The following is a 17,226-nucleotide window of genomic DNA, read 5'->3' as shown; positions in this document are numbered from 1 at the left end:
AGACGAGGCAGTAGGAGGGTTATAGACTAGAGTACCCGCCAATACTACTCCCGCGGTATCCGAGATAGTGAAGTACATAGCTTCAATCATCCCGATATTCGTTATTTTGGTGATAGACAGATTGAGGTGGGATTTTAGGATAATGGCAAGACCACCTCCTAATTTGCCCCCTTCACGATTGATGCCCTTTAAGAGATAGCCCGGAGGGGTAGCTAAGTGGATATCGGGGGTAGAGGTATCTCTAAGCCAGGACTCGGTAAGAAACAGGATATCCCAGGCGTCCGAAACTATTGACGTCCAGATCTCGTTGGAATGGCGGGGCAAGGAACGGCAGTTAATCAGACCTGCTTTCAGCGTCAGAGGGTGGGACAGGCGTTTCGGCAGGCTGAGGCAGGGAGAGGGGCGAAGGCTCCAAGGCGGGAGGGTAAAATTACATTGAAGGCAGTGAAAAGGGGCATCCTCCAGGTGACAGGGACTACAACGTGTAATGGACGGGCAAGTAGTGGGTTTTAGAAGGAGGAGCTGGGATCTGGTCCAGCAAGTACGACCAGAAACTGCCCGACAGCCAGGGAGACTGGCCCTAGGCACGGGCCAGGCGCGGACGGGCGCAGATGGGCTTGCCTTAGGCGCTCCCGCTGCGCTCGTCCGCTGCGCTTGCGTGGGAAGCACATTTATAGAAAGAGGGGGTGGGCGTGGCCTGACGGATGGGCGTGGCCTCGCGTTTCAGCAGCGATGGCGGCCGTGGGCTGTTTCCCAGTGAACAGCGCTAAGATCCGCTGTTTGTGGGGAGCCTGCTTGGCAGGGGTAGCAGAGAATAGCTCTAGGTAAGGTGCACAAAGTTTAAAATAATGTTTAAACACAAATCACACAATTTAAAAAAAAAACGAGTGAGAACACCTCCGGCTTCCGCCTCAGAGGTCTGAAGTTTCAGTTCTGCTGTATCAAGTATTAACTTTACCACAAGCCAAGAAATTCAAGCAGTCTTTATAGTTAAATCACACAAACATGGCCCATTCAAATCCTTAACTAGGAGAACCAACATGGGTGGAGCCTAAGCCCCTTTCTCAGTAATACCCTGAAAGCTCTATTTTATTGGTCACATAAGGTCAGATGACAATTGCGCCATAAAAGCTAAAATTCCTTGTCGATTAGTGTTGGCTTGGGCATGCCATACTGCTTTCAAACACAAAGCTGCGCTCTGAAGTCTCAAGTTAATGATGGAAAGGGGTGGGTCTGCAATATATTCATCATAACTGCTCTCCTCACATATGTTCTGCTGCCAGAGAAAAACATTAGAAACTGGTAAGCAACGTTTATGACGAAACTTTTTCCCCACTGGGATTCACAACGCCCTTGTTACAACGACTGCGTTGCGATTCCGCATACCATTACTCTGCAAGTCGGAACAACGGGAGGTGTTGGATTTAAAATCCAACACCTTCCCTAGTGTCCGCACAGACTGGAGTTGCAATAGTAAATTATACTATTCCAACATCCAGCGCCTCCCTCCGCAAGTCGTTGTTCCGACTTGCGGAGTAATGGTATGCAAAATCACAAAGCGGTCGTTGTAACAACCGCGTTGTGAATCCCTGCGGGGAAAAAGACTGCGGGACAAAGACATATATTCTTAGAAACTATCTAGACAACTAAGACACATTAGCGGCATTACAGTGTCTTGTGTGTGCCCCTAAAAGTTCAGGCTCATGCAGCCCTACTGCTGCTGGCTCAGGCAGCTGGATAAATAAACAAAGTAATCACAGCTGCATTGAGGTGCAACACTTTTTTCCTGTTGAATCACAAAGCATCTGTCCAATCATAACATGTACTCCTGGCTAACAACATGTAGGTTGAACCCAAGCCCCTTTCTGTAGAACTCCTGAAAGCTCTCTATTAGGTCAATCACATCACGACAGCTGCGCTGTCAAGCCGTAACTCAAAAGGAGCTTTAAAATGTGGTTCTAAAATGCAGTGTGAAAGTGCTTTAAAAAACAAAAATGGAAAAAGAACAACTAGGTTGTGGGGAGGGCTTGGGGTGAGTAAAATAGTAAAATAGCACATGTCTGGTGAGATGTATAATGAGTGAAAGATAGCAACATGGAACACAAGGGAGTAAAAATGAAGCACATGGAAGCAGGGAGCGCAACTTGTGTGTGATTGTTGCGAAGAAAAGAATTGCATTGGCAAGAGTGAGTAGCGTGGAAGAGGGGGGAAATGCACACAGGGGAAACACCTGGAAAACACATGCACACCAGTGGGGTAGAAGAGGGGGGAAATGCACACAGGGGAAACACCTAGAAAACACATGTACACCAGTGGGGTACTCAAGTAAAAAGAAAAAAATAGTTCCCTAAACGTGATCAGTGGAAGCTTATAAACCAGCCAAAGAGATCGGTACATAGGCTATGCCCCATGGGAGGGACAAACTCAACATTTTCAAAAAAACTTCAATTAAGAGCAGCCAAAGTAGAGTGACAGGAAGGTCAACCAATGGTAAGTGATGGACGGGTCCAAACCCCGTATGTTCTTGATAAACCCACAATATGTGTTTTGTAACCAGTCAGCTGCTCAGTCTGGTAGGCTGGACCTAGAAAAAGAAGGCTAAATTCCATTAATCCATTTAAAATACACTGGGAGAGCATGTTATCAGTATTTGCTGAGTTTGGAGTTTACCTCAAAGACTCAGACATGTTAACCGCTACATAGAAGTAGTTTCCTGGTTTGCATGTGGGCAAAACACCACTCAGTCATCGTCCATTGTATACTGACAGCCATCTGAGCATACTGAGTAGTTCTTGGAATTCTGCAGCACTTTTGTTGCCTGGTCTGAAAATAGTCAAGTTACGTAAACTCTATGGTTTCATAGCTGCCATCCAAATAACCTTTATGTTTTTTAATTCACTTTTGAATAAACATTTTTGAAATTGTGGATCTTTATTAGTAAGTGTAAATCATACTGATTTCAAACCAAAGAGTTTGCTGTAATAGACTACCCAGGGTCTGACTATGATAGAGTCGCAGTACGTTCGGAAGCATGTGGTACTCCTAAGCTTGTAGCCATGAAACCATAGAGCTTACTCAACCTGTCTACTTTTGGACTAGGTAATGATATGAAATTGCATTCCCCAGTAAGAAGAGCTAGATGGAGATAGAATATATTGATGTGGTCTTATCACTGCAAGATATGAATCTGATGACCAGCCAATTTATAAAAGAGATTGCTGGCAATAGTGTCCAACATTTCAGAAGCCATGAATTTACAAAGTAGCATAACATATGGGGAGATGCTATGGGTGAAATATAATTGCAGTGCAGCTGACGCATACACAGAGACAGGGGTTATTCTAATAGGACACTAGGGAAAGCCTCAAAACAAGCAGATGAGAAGACAAGATATGAGCTCCTTTCCTTCTCTGTGAAGGTTAAGGGAAAAAAAGAGACACAAACCATAAGTTTTTGTCAACTTTCAATAGGGACACCGATAAGGTAAGATCAAGTCTGGGGAAACACTGAAACATGCTAAAGTATGACAAAGTATTTAGTACTAAATTAGGCACTAAACCAGTGACAATTTATAGAAAGGTGGCACCTCTAAAAGACATTTTAGTAAAAGGCTATCTACAGAAACAGAATGAATCAAAGTGTCTGTCACCCAAGCAAAATTTGACTAAGTTCTCAGAGGTGGGACGATATTGGGATATCCACTCTCGGATCCATTATGCAGGGGTCCACACTTAAATCATTCCAGAGGCTGCAGGCAGATTTCGACCTTCACAAGTCGCAGTTTCATCGGTATCTTCAGCTCCGACACGCATTGATCCCCCCCTGATACGGCATCTTAAGGCACTGCCCGAGTTTCACCCGCTGGAAGGTCGGTTGCTGATGGGAGATCTAGGGGCCCACAAAATCCGGCAAATTTATCAAACCCTCACTACACACTCCAAGACCATTATACACCGGACCCAGGCGGCGTGGGAGGCGGACCTGCCCGCCTTGACGGATGATGATTGGGCCGAGGCGCTAGCGAGCCCCAGGTACTCTGCGGACTCTACCAGATATAGGCTTATCCAATCTAAATATCTCCATAGAATATATAACACGCGTCTCCGCCTCTGGAAAATGGGGTCTATTAAGTCCCCCACTTGTCTCTGTTGTGGCACAGACGAGGGGTCATTCCTGCAAACTCTGTGGAGTTGCGGGGCATTGTAGCACTTCTGGTCAGGTGTATTGTCTTGCATGGGGAGAGTACTGGCATGGGACCTTCCAGCGGACCCTAGACTGACGCTCTTACACAGTACAGAAGACATTGGGGGAAACAGATATAAAAGACACCTTCTGTTCTTGGCCCTCACATTGGCTAAGCAAGACATAGCGCAACATTGGAAGGCTACGTCCCCGCTTAGCATAGCTATTTGGAAAAAGGCCATGGATCTGTGAATGTCAGCAGAGATTGCGGTGTTTCAGGCAAGGGGCTGTCCGCATAAGCATGAGAAGATCTGGGCTAGGTGGGCCAAGTACAGGGGTATCGACTTGTCCTTAATGGTGTAGCCAGTCACCCAAGACCCTTTTGAGAGACTAGTGGTGAATGACTTGCCAATTTAATGTGCTAATGCTACACAGATGTAGACGGAAACTCATTTGATGTGTCTATATCATGTTTTTAAAGTATGTAAGGTGCATGTTTGGGGGGTGTTTTCTAAGGTCTGATGTTCTGCAGACCTCATGGGTGGGTAATTTACAGTACCTATAGTTTCTACACTGTGCCTTTCAAATGTATGTTGCTTGCTGGGCTCGGCCCATCTGGTACTATGTAAAATCAATAAAATCTGCTGTTAAAAAAAATGTGACTACGTTCGGCAACTGTAGGGCCTGTAAACACAGCAGTAATAAGCAGAGTTTTTAACTGTCTATGGAGGAAAGGAAGTATATCAGAAAATACATATTGTGCATCTCAGATGTTTGTGTATACGTATTGGAATGCCCGTGCAAATTGAGATACGTAGGATTTTTATTTATTAATTTAATGCAGTTTTACATAACGCTGACTTTACCCAAAGGTGTCAGAGCGCTTTACAATAGAACCGAGTACGTTACATAAGGAGAATTACACACTAACAAGTAACAAATACAATCAGGCTAATTAAAAAGGTAAAGATAAAATAAGAGGTGCAAGAAATAGGTTAATACAGGTATAGGAGACATATTTACAGCAACGCATTCAAATAAATGCCAAGTAGTCTTGAGGGACATGAAAGAGAGTTGAATTAAGCCTGGAAGTGTCTTATGAAGAGAAGAGATTTAAGATCTGTTTTAAAGGTCCGGCTAGAGGCTGTGGTTCGACGGGTTGGAGGAAGTGAGTTCCAGATTCTAGCCGCATTGCCTAAAAAGGACTGAGCCATAAATCTTACCCTTTTGAAAGTTGGGGTCTCGAGCAGTAGTTTTTCAGCATTGCGTAAGTGTCTAGAGCTGCCTTGAGATTTTGAGCTTATTCGCCATATAACGAGGTGTGGAAGTGTGCACGGCTTTGTGAGTGATACAGGCAGTCTTATAAATTGACCTTGCTTTGATGGGAAGCCAGCAAAGAGAAGATAGTATGGGAGTGATGTGATCATATCTTTTGGCCCCATATACGACGCGTGCTGTTGAATGGAGGACGGATTTAAGACAGGAAAGGTGGGCTTTGGGGAGGCCAGCAAGGAGAGGGTTGCAGTAGTCCAATCTGGAGAGAACCAGTGATTGGACCAAGGTTTTTAGGTATTGCACAGGAAAGAAACGTCTAACCGTCCAGAGAAGGTGCAGTTAGTAACGTGCATTCTTGGCGATGGTACTGATATGGGAGTGTAGATTGAACCCTTTGTGAAAAATGACACCTAGGGGTTTAGCGCTGTCGAAAACGATAGGTTTGTTGTTAAGTGAGTTCAGATTGTGGGTGTGAGCTGCACCGGAACCGAGGAGTGCTGCGGTGACATCGAAAAGAAGCCACTGGGCGGTGCCGAGAGTCAAGCGGAGACTGGGAGTGGGACAGGGATCGGCGGCGGAGACCCAGAGGCAGATAGAGGCGGCGCCGTGGGCTCCGGAGCTGGACGCCAGACTCGTTTGCAGAGCTCGGCGTTATGGGCGGAGAGCAGATCCAGAGAGACATCAATCCGGTATGAATTGGTGCCGGGGCTGAGGCATATGAGGGCCCGTTGTGGAAGGCTTCCCCTCCCCCCCTTGGTCATAGAGGACGGTGCGAAAGTTTACAGAGGGAAGCTAGTGCGCTAGCGGACAGGTGTGCGGCAGCAGTGAAGAGGAGACCTCGGCTATTGATAGAGGGGCGGGAGCCCCAGCTTGGACTGCACTGCGCTGTGGAGCGGAACGGACCCTCTGCTGCACTGGACGCCCCGATCGGCGCCCGGCCCTGGGCATAAAAACTGGTGATGGCGGTATGGAGAGGCATTGAGGGACCCTGAGACGCACGCCAGGGTGCGAAGACCAGCTGATACTCGAGCCACGACGGTCTGAAGGCCCTGAGTAGCACCCTCATAGCGGCCGGTGCAGAGAGAAGAGATAGAGCTGGGGCATTAAATCCTGCAGAGAGAAATAATCTGGGGGCGGTTCTGCTACAAAATGGTGGGCGAAGAGAGGAGCTGAACGGCGACAGAAGGGGAGACGAGCTGCAGGAGCAGGGAGTGCACCGCTAAAGAGAAGGAGACCTTGGGAAGGATTGCGGCGGAGGAGGGCGTGGTAGCAATGGAGACGAGGTCTGACACTAGGAGCGAGCGAGAAGGCCCGTCGCGCTTGGACCGGAGACCTGCTGACCCGTGCTAGAGGTGGACACGAGATAACGGGACGGGGGTCGGCAGAACATGATGGGGAAGCCCCGACACAAGCAAGGTGGTGAGCAGTCGACCCGGGACATAGAAACGAGCTCAGTGGCAGAGCAGTCAAGACAGTCGACGCCCACTGACGGTCTCCTGCAGCAGCAAGTTGACCGGATCTTGCAAGCAATAACAACCACGCGGGAAGCGCTGCAGGTGGACATTGCTCAGGTAACGCAGAGTCTGGGATTATTGAGGGCGGATCACAACAAGTTGGCGGACAAAGTGAAAACGGTTGAAACAACTCTAGAAAGCATGGAACCGACAACTACGGCGCTAACAACCAAAATGACGGAGGTACAGAATCGGTTGCAGGCGCTAGAACAGAGGGCGGAAGACGCAGAAGGGAGAAATCGGCAAAGTAACATTCGCGTAGTGGGTTTGCCGGAAGTAGTTGAGGGAAAGAGCATGCTGGAGTACTTAGAAACTTGGTTAAAAGCTGAAGTAGCACCGGAAAGCCTGACTCCCTTCTACACGCTGGAAAGAGTGCATAGAGTACCGGCGAGACCACTGGCGCCGGGACGCCCACCCGGACCGGTGATTGCCAAGTTGCTGCATTATAAAGACAGAGACTGGCTGCTGGCCAAGGCGCGCAGGAAGGGACCGTACAAAGTGGACAATGCGTCTGTAACAATATTCCCGGATTATACATGGGAAGTGCAGCGAAAAAGGGCATCCTATATGGCGGTCAAAAAGGCGTTACGAGCGGAGGGCCTGCAATATGCCCTAATGTATCCAGCGAATTTAAAAATACTGGTTGATAATAAGTCTTACTTCCACAGTAGTCCGGAAGATGCATGGGACTTGCTAGAGCGTTACAAAGCAGGAGTAGAGCAGCCAACTCACGAAGGAAGGGTTACCCCACCACGGCCTAAATCCGGGCGAATTCCAAAGTCTCGGAATCGACGACCGGGATCCCCGCGGCCAACATCGTGACAAGTGGCGACGGAAAGATCAGCAGCGATAGAGGCGGTGGCGGCGCTATCCAGAACAGAGATGGACTCGCAGAGCGAAAAAGGGGGCTCGAAGCTGGGCACGGATGGGTCGGACTCGGAAGCCTCAGGGGCGGATAGTGTGCGGCTGCCTCATGTGACGGCGAGAATGGCTGATGAGCTGGTGGACTTATGATTGGTTAATCCTGAACATTTGCAGTGGACTCCTGCTACACTGGTCTGTATATTGCTGGATGGGGAAGATGTAGTTTGCTAAAGGTCGGGGTTCGGCGGGAGCGGGGTGAACTGGGCCTCTTTGGACCTTTGTGCCTACCCCCAGTGTCATAGGGTGTTTGAGATTCCTCGGGGATCTGAACACTCTGGTTGAGTCATTAGTTTGGATGGGTGTTCAAGTTTGGGCATCTGTCCTGGGGAGGGGGAGTTGGGGTGTGTTTAGTTTTGTTCCGGGGGTTCAGAGGGGAACCAGTGCGCTCCAGAGAACACGACAGATTGATGGGAATAGGAGATAAGACAACGGCCTCTATCCCTGCATTTAAGTGCATAACCTGGAATGTACGGGGACTCCATACTATGACCAGGCGTCATCAGGTGCATGCCTACCTGGTACGCAGGGGAGCGCATGTTGCTCTATTACAAGAGACGCACCTCACAATGGCAGAGGGCATGGTGCTTCAGCGTCGGTGGCGCGGCCAGGTATATTACACTACCTACTCAGCATACGCAAGAGGCACGCTGGTGTGGATTAGGGCGGGAGTGCCATTCCAACTGCTACACAAGATGATTGATCCTGAGGGGCGCTATGTTTTATTGGTGGGGCGCCTGAATGGGGTAGATGTCATGATAGGGAGTATATACGACCCTAATGTTGAACAAGGAAGTTTCTTTGACCGCCTGTCCGGAGCTATAGCTGTGCATGCGCCGGGCTCGATGCTTCTAGGGGGTGATTTCAACTCAGTGTTGATGTGACTATAGATAGGTCTCACCCGCCGTTGCCTGAGTCGGCGAGTGCGAGACTTGCGGATAAGAGGCGAAGATGGCAGTCAAATTGGAACTTAGTGGATCTATGGCGGGAACAGCATCAGTAAGAACAAAATTACTCATATTATTCGGGTCTGCATGATTTTCATGTGAGGCTGGATGCGATGCTGGGAACGCCTGATGTCTGTGTGAAAGTGCAGCACAGTGAATACTTGGCCAAAACAGTGTCAGATCATAATCCCCTGCTGATCCACTTGGGATGGCACAAAGAACGGGCGTTGATTCCAACATGGCGGCTGAGCCCTGAAATACTGGAGGACCCGGTGTTTAAGGACGAGCTCCAGCAGGGGATCCTCCATTATTTTAATGAAAATGAAAATACAGCGACCACATTAGCAGCAGAATGGGAGGTTTTCAAGTTAGTAGTCCGAGGGATGTGCATCTCTAAGAAGGTGGGGGTACGGAAAATCTTACTTGATGATGTCCAGAGAGCGGACGAGAGGTTGCGAGAAGCAGAAAGGCGTAGTCATGCAAGGAGAAGGGATCAAACGGAGGTGGCGGGAGCGAGGGAGGATGTAGCGCAGCAAGTTGAAAGGCTCAGGGCGTTTGATTATAGAGCATATAGAGCGCGAATGCATGATGAGGGGGACAAAACAGGTAGGCTCTTAGCGCGGCTTGTCGCTCCTGATAATGGGGGAGCGCCAATCCTGGGGCTTCGCACACCGGCAGCAACAATGGACTATACCCAACGGGGAATCAATAACATGTTTGCGAGCTATTGCGCAACATTATATAGTAGCCTGGGGGAAGTTGATGTTGAAGAACTGGAGAGTTACTTTGTAGGGCTGGTCTGGCCCCAGCTGGAAGAGGAACAATCGTTAGCACTGGGACAAGAGATATCGTTAGGGGAAATTAAGTCAGCAATTAAGCAAATGGCCCGAAATAAGACCCCGGGAGTTGATGGGCTCCCAATTGAGTTCTACGCTACATATATGTATATACTGGCCCCCCTGCTGCAGGCGCTGTACAAACAGGCCTGGACGGCGGGAATGCTGCCAACCACTACGCGGGAGGCTATTATAATCCCCATTCTAAAACCAGGCAAAGACTCTGCCGAGCTGACAGCGTATAGGCCGCTCTCAATGTTAACGGGGGATTATAAAATACTAAGTAAGATACTGGCGACGCGCCTGCTCCCATATATGGCCTCCTTAGTTCACAGTGATCAGGGGGGGTTTATCCCCAAACGGAATACGGCAGGCAATATCAGACGCCTCCTGCGTGTATTAGAGGAACACCGAGACGTTACTCCGGGAGCGGTGGTACTGGCGATAGATGTTGAAAAGGCCTTTGACAGCCTGGAATGGTCTTTCTTACATTATGTGATGGGGAAAATGAGAATAGGGGACGACTATGCGAGATGGACCCAGATTCTCTATAATGGGGCCACGGCTAGAGTGAGAACGGGTGCAACAATTTCTCGGGCATATAATGTAGAACGGGGGACTAGGCAGAGCTGCTCTCTCTCCCAGCTGCTATTTGCAATAGCAATAGAACCATTAGCTATGCTGGCGCGCACGGGAGAGCAGTACCGCGGCCTAGTGCTACAGGAGAATGCGCATTACATCTCGCTGTTTGCAGACGACCTCTTAATGTTTTTGGAGGACACCGGAGAGGCTTTAACAGCGGCAAAGCACTTGTTGACTGGGTATGGGAATAGATCGGGGCTGCGGGTTAATTGGTCAAAGGCTTGTCTATTTCCGGTGAGCCTGAACCTACCGGCACTGACCCAGATGCAAGGGATTCGATGGGAGGCGCAGTGCCTGCCCTACTTGGGAGTCCTCATTTATCATACACAAGATGGGCTCCTGGAAGGCAACATTAGTCGGGCATTCCGTGGAATTAAAGGGAGTATGGAGTTCTGGACTGCTTTGAAAATGTCGGTGGCAGGGAGGGTAGCCTTGCTAAAAATGGTAGTATTATCAAGTTTGTTATATTTTTTCAGGACTCTCCCAGTATGGATACCTGTGGCGATGTTCAGGCAGTTGAAAATGATGGTGGGAGACTTCTTGTGGGGAGCCAGTAGGAGGCGGGTTGCACTAGACACAATGATGCGCCCCAGGGCAGCAGGGGGTTGGGCAGTGCCGGACTTTGAAAGGTATTATCTTGCAGCCCAGCTCCAATGGCTCACGCAGGCAGTGGCGGCAACGTTTAGAGGGCCCAACCCAGGCCATAACTGCTGGATACCGAGACATGTGCTTTCCTATATCCTGATGGGGCAGCGACTACGTAGAGATACTATTACGAATGAGGAGAGAACAATGCAACGTTGTTGGATTCGGAGTAACAAAAAGCATGGAGTGGAGTGCCCCTATGCACCTGAACTCCCGATAGGGGCGTGTACAGCGCTACCCTATGGTGGAGATTGGTCCGCATTGGGGACTTGGGAGGAGAAGGGACTATTTATGGTGGGTGACCTCTATGACGACGGTGTCTTATTGCTGTTCTTGAGCTTACGAGATAGGTTTGATCTACCGCGGGGACACTACTTATTGCATGCGGCGCTAGTAGCAGCGATCCAACGCAGGTGGAAGATGAGGCTATCATAACCCAAGACATCGTTAATCTGCCAATATGTAGCTATGGCGGCTGGTACTTTCAAGGCTGTCACGTGCCTTAATAGGAGAATGGAACAAGAGGGACGGCAGCGGATGAATTGCCTAAAGGAGAAGTGGGAACAGGACTTGGGGAGGGACATTCCGGACACTACTTGGCCCAAGCTAGTGGAAAGAGCATGGAAGAGCACGAGGAATGCTAGGTTCCAGCTAATACAGTTTTATGTGCTACATAGGGTGTATATGACCCCGAAACATATTAAGCAGTTCTTTGGGGTAGACAAGGCTGACTGCCCTAGATGTGGAACAGAAGATGCGGACTTTCAGCATATGCTGTGGTCCTGCCCGAATCTGACTGTATATTGGGACGACGTAATTACGGCATTGGAGCTGGCAACGGAGCGAACACTTAATAAAGATATGGCGGTGAGCTTGTTACATTGGTTCCCGCGTACAAAACGCAATAAGGTGACCAGCAAATTCATAGATTTGGGACTGATATTAGCTAAAAGGGAGATAACCAGCCATTGGAAGCATAGTCAGGGACCTAGAGTGCAGAGGTGGAAACACGAATTCCTTATTGGGCGGCGAGTGAAAGTATGATCAAGCTACGGCTGACGCATAGGTACCAGAAAGAGACGATGTTGGAAGTGGCGCGAGCTTGGGAAGCGCTAGTTGAAGCACTGCGCAGGTCTGACAGGGACCAGGAAGATGAGCCGGCCCACCACTAGACCATGGGTCGCAGAGAGTACAGGAGGGAACGCGGAGACTGGAAGCGCAGTAGAAGGGGAGAGTACCGGGTAGCATGGGGAGAGAGGCCGTGCAACAGCAAAGGCACATGGTAGGCACACACCTATAGGTCAAGACACATTGGGAATGGCAACTACTGGGGGAGCACACTGGAGGGAGGGGTAGGGGTAGGGGTGGGACGGGGTAGTAGTTTTGTTGGTGGGGAGGGCTGAATGAAGTAGATATTAGTGTGTAATAAATGCTAGGAGATCACGGAACGTAGTAAACAGTGGCATGGATAATAACGTACACTCCTATGGTTGAACAGCATAACAACTTTGTACGAGAGAAGGGAGGGAGCAATTTATAACTGTGTATTGTATGCAACATATGTGGAGGAGATGATGTTGAGAGGGAAATTGCAATTAATAAAAAAAATTAAAACAAAAAAAATCAGTGTAGTGTGTGTCAGTACTTTACACCACGCACACATTATACATAGACAATGAATCATACAAGTATGTAAATCAGTCTACAGGGAATGTCACATAAGCCAATGAAGATTACAAGGTGTAGGAATCACATGTCATCCATACTGGTGGGCAGTATATTTTAAGAGGGTTTGGTCTGGGGAAACACAACCTTAGGATTTAAAGAGTATTCCATGGGGGTCAGCTTTACTGATAAAAATGTATATCTGCCCAAACATACTCATTTTAGCAACATTAGAATAATGAAAGACTGGGGAAGTTCTAGCTATATCACAAAACAAAAAAAATCCAAGTTCGAAGTATACCATTCCTGTTTGTCTGCAGCTCTTTGATGACAGTTCATTGGTCACTGTCCTATGTTAGCATTGTAATTTCAGAACTGCAAGTAACACAAGGATCTCTGTGACAAAGGCAGTAACCCACTGAGCTATCCACATAAAATACAGTTCATCTGACAGACAAATGATTGCTCTCCAGCAGGATCACCAGTGTTATCTTGGCATTTTGTGCTGTCTTATTGTTGTCCTGCATCGGCCATGATAATGATAAAAACTGTTTAAATGAAGCCCACACTGTGCAGATTTTAAAAAGAAAAAAATGTAGTAACGCATTCTCGTACCTACTCCATTAGTCAAACTTTGTGTCACAGCCTGATGTGATAAGCCGCTGCAGGGGTCAGGAAAGGTAAATAGGAATAAATAAACTTCTTCTCTCATGCGCTGCATAGAAAAAGAAAAATCCACGCAGCAGAACAGTAGGCAAAGGTTACCAGTGCCAAAGAAAGGATGTGTCGCCTTTCGCCATGTGGAGATGAAGGGGTGAAAAAGTAAACAAAGCCTTGTTACCATGTAAATGGTCTTTTAAAGACCTGTGAAGTACTCGGGTGCGGCTACGATAATCTCTAAAAATGTCTGTGTGCGCCCGGGAAGCTGCCTCGTCCCGGCCTGACACACACGAGGGGTGGTTGCAGCACTTTGAGCCCAATAGCGTTCCGCGCATGCCTTCAAGCCCTCACTGCGAGGGCCAAGGCTCCTGTTTGGCTGGAACCGGGCCTGGTGGGGAAGAGTGTGGGCTTTTGTTTAAGTATTTATGTTAATCACAGCTCGTGAAGGGGCTGTGATTAACATGAATACTTAAAAGCCCACAATCTGCCCCGCAGGTGCTGACAGCCGCAAGCCCCCAAGCCCCAAAGCCCGCCTTACCTTCACTCACGAATCGCGCCACTGCTTTAAAAAATCGAGCGGTGCGATTCACTCCCGGGATGTCGTGGGTGAGTGCGCGCTGCACATACAGCAGTGCGCGCTCACATTAATAGAGGTGCGCGCGTGCGCACACCTTAACGGGAACAGTGGTTATGTGTATTTTATTTTCTTGAGTGCTTCAATGTCACCTGCAAATATTTTATGTATATGTATATGTGCATATTCTACGGAAACAGCAATCTATGTTTGAGAGTAGTGCATAATATGTCATCTATGTGGAAGAGAACTAATCTGACGTGGAATTAGAATATCGACTTTATATCAAAATAAATTGGTGGCATATAGAAGATATGAAATTATGTTGATTACTGATGATAATTAAGTATTCAAAAGATTAGTGGCAGAAATGTGGCCATGGACTTTTTTTTTAACTGTTTCCGTTATGTTATTTTTCTGTTCGTGAGGTGATGGATCATGATTTACTTGAGGCTCCAGGTCTCCAGGTCTCAGCCGAAACACACCAGAAGTGGAATTCAGTAAAGGGGTGACTTGAGAGAGTTTCTACGGTGGTCATGTCTTCTATCTTGGAAATAGTTTAGGATTTACACTAAAAATTAAAAAAATAATCAAGCATGTAAGTAAAATGTAATAGATTAAAGAAGAAATGAGTGCCTCAGCTACAACTACTTGAGGCTAACTATACTCCAGAATAACTCCAAGTTGTGCCACACAAAACAATTGCAGTGTGAAGACAGTGCCCATGGAGCTGGTCTTCAGGGATTCTGTATGGCCACTTGGAGGCAACAGTTAGATCACCTGCTAAGGATATACACATTCAATGATTCTTCAACCGTACTATGTATATAGAGTGCCTTATAAAGAGTGTATACCGTATGAGAAATGGAACTATCTGGATGAAACAAACATTAAAATCTATTTTCGCAGTACGCCAGTCCTTATTGGTGCAACCAATACAGCTAAAGGCAGCTCTATTAAGTGTGTATGCCAGTTAACCTTAGGCCATCTCCAAGATCAAATTTATCAGGACTCTCATACCATACGAGAACTACTACACATAGGAGTTAGCTCCATTACAACAGGTCCTTATCGTTTTCATAGACCTGAAACATATCTCCAGGTATACAGATCCGTGCGTATTATAATCTTTTAATTCAAACCATCCCAAAAAACTGGTTAAAGACCAAACTTATCTAAAATAAGAAAAATGTTGCTCCAATCAGAACTTTGTAGCATGCAAAGCCATCTTACATTAAAAACCCTAATTTATTACATTAATTGACCATAAATTGGGTAGATTGCGCACAAACTCTCTTCCCCGTCCGGAAGGCTTGAAAGGCTGAAGCTATCCGGAGTATATTTGTCAACAATGTAGGAAAGGGTGCAGGATCTGGATTGTGTGTTAGTTGCTTGCCCCTTCCTCTGGTTTAATCATCTGACAAGGATGTTTCTGCCAGGAAAGACTTAATTGTGCTCCGGCCCTCAAGCCTGTTATATGTCCTCCAACAATAACTTATGCATGCAGTACATATAAGTATTTAAAGAGTTTGTAGAGGACATTTAAAGTGCTTTATGTAGATTTTTTGGCATATTGTAATACAGATGTGTTTCAGGGGGTGGGGATGTTATCAGGCTGGCTTCTCTTCCTCTCGTAGTCTAAACCCCCATATTTTACCCCATGTACCTTTTTCCTTGCAGATCCTGGCAGTGCTGGGCCCTCTGCTGAGCATTGATGTCTCCCCTGCCCGGGCCCGGTACATCTCTGGAACTGTGCTAAGCAACGGAAATGCAACTTCCCAAGACATCATTCTGTAAGTACAGTCCGATACCTTCCTTATCTTGTGCCTAAGATCCGTGTTTGTGAGAGCTCCTCAGGTGCCTTTCAGTGAAACAGAGACTCTTGTTGTTAAGAGATGTAGTGGAACACATTTGTCCACCTAGAACTTCACCCATTGGTCATGTTTAATGCCTGAAAAAAAAACTTTCAAGATTTGAGCGATGTATTCAGTAACTACAGTGTGAGGAAGATTATTATTAAATTGGATTACTCTGGAATCATAACTCAAGCTTTCCACCAGTGCATACCCTTTCCCGCCATTATTCTCATGAGTGCACCTCCTAGTACGTTTCTAACTGCCCATGATGTACTTTTCATGGGCTCCATATTGGGTTGTCCCACTAGAGCATTCCCAGATACATCCAGACGATACTGTGTGGCATCTCAGGGCATTGCCATTCCCATTCCAAAACCATTTCATACCTCAATATTTGACAACTCAGAGCATGGTTATACAAGTAGAGCCCAACTGCTATCTTCTGTGCACGGCGTTTCCATGCAATATTCCACATGTACAACTTGGACTTCCATTGGAAAATGCATGACATTAAAGAACTTTGTTACAGAAGTAAGGCTAAACTCTTACCTTCCGTGTGTAGCTCCTACTTCAATGTATGCAATGTAATGTAATGAGGTGCTTATATAGCGCTCTATCACCCTACGGGTATCCTGGCGCTTAAAAAGGTAGAGTCCCCACCAGAAGTGAATAGGGGCAGCCGAGGTGTGACACAGAAAGGGAGGAAAAGAGAGATAATATCAGAAGGAAAAATTACTCCAGCCTAGGGAATAAAAACGTTTTCAGCTTTTTCCTGAAATCCATAAGACTTTGGACCTGACGTAGATCCAAAGGGAGAGTGTTCCATAGCCGAGAAGCAACGGCAGAGAAGGATCTGCCACCTGTTCTGGACCGCCTGAACCTGACTAAATTCATCAGAAATGCAGAAGCAGAACGAAGGTTTCTAGTTGGAGAATACCAGCTAAATTTTCTTTGCAGGTTCTTAGGGCCCATTCCATGAGCTGCCCTAAAGACAGTGCATAGAGCTTTGAATTGAATTCACTGGTGGATCGGCAGCCAATGCAAATCTCACAAGGCTAATGTGGTTGAGGTCCCTCGCTGCCTATTTAAAGCGAGTTTCGCTGCAATGGCCAGTATTCTGTACAGCTTCCCGATAAGGGTGTTAGGCGCACCCAGATATAGAGAGTTGCAATAATCAAGTCTGCTGAGAATTATGCATCTCACAACCTGCGTTCTAGCAGAGTTAGGCAAGAAAGGGAGGATCTTTCTCAGCACTTGGATTAGCGATAAGCAAGTGCCAACCGTTTTGATAACCTGAGAATTCAGTTGCAGATCCTGATCCACCATCACCCCCAGATTGCGTACTGTGCTAGAAGGGATAATAGGTGCGCCAGTAGGGGACAGCTGAAAGATGGGTAAAACAGGCTGATCAGATCTTCTGGAAGAACACAGGACCACTTCAGTTTTAGAGCTGTTAAATTGTAACCAGTTCTTCTTAAGCCACTTCGTGGTGCTAGTCATACACTTGTG

The 17,226-nt window shown here is 47.3% G+C and overlaps 1 protein-coding gene across 1 annotated transcript in view; it reads left to right on the top strand.

Annotated features, from left to right (window-relative positions):
- Nucleotides 1-17,226, top strand: part of LOC146860745 (uncharacterized) — a 317,920-nt gene that overhangs the window by 100,987 nt on the left and 199,707 nt on the right. The window contains exon 6 of the mRNA XM_085646168.1: nt 15,542-15,654. Within this exon, the coding sequence (XP_085502294.1) occupies nt 15,542-15,654 (113 nt within the window). The remainder of the gene's footprint in view (nt 1-15,541; nt 15,655-17,226) is intronic.

The sequence above is a fragment of the Triturus cristatus genome, chromosome 3_1 (assembly GCF_964204655.1).
Source record: "Triturus cristatus chromosome 3_1, aTriCri1.1, whole genome shotgun sequence".
In the NCBI taxonomy this organism is placed as follows: Eukaryota; Metazoa; Chordata; class Amphibia; order Caudata; family Salamandridae; genus Triturus; species Triturus cristatus.
Note: the sequence above shows the minus strand (reverse complement) of the source record. Positions and strands in the feature narration are given on the sequence as shown.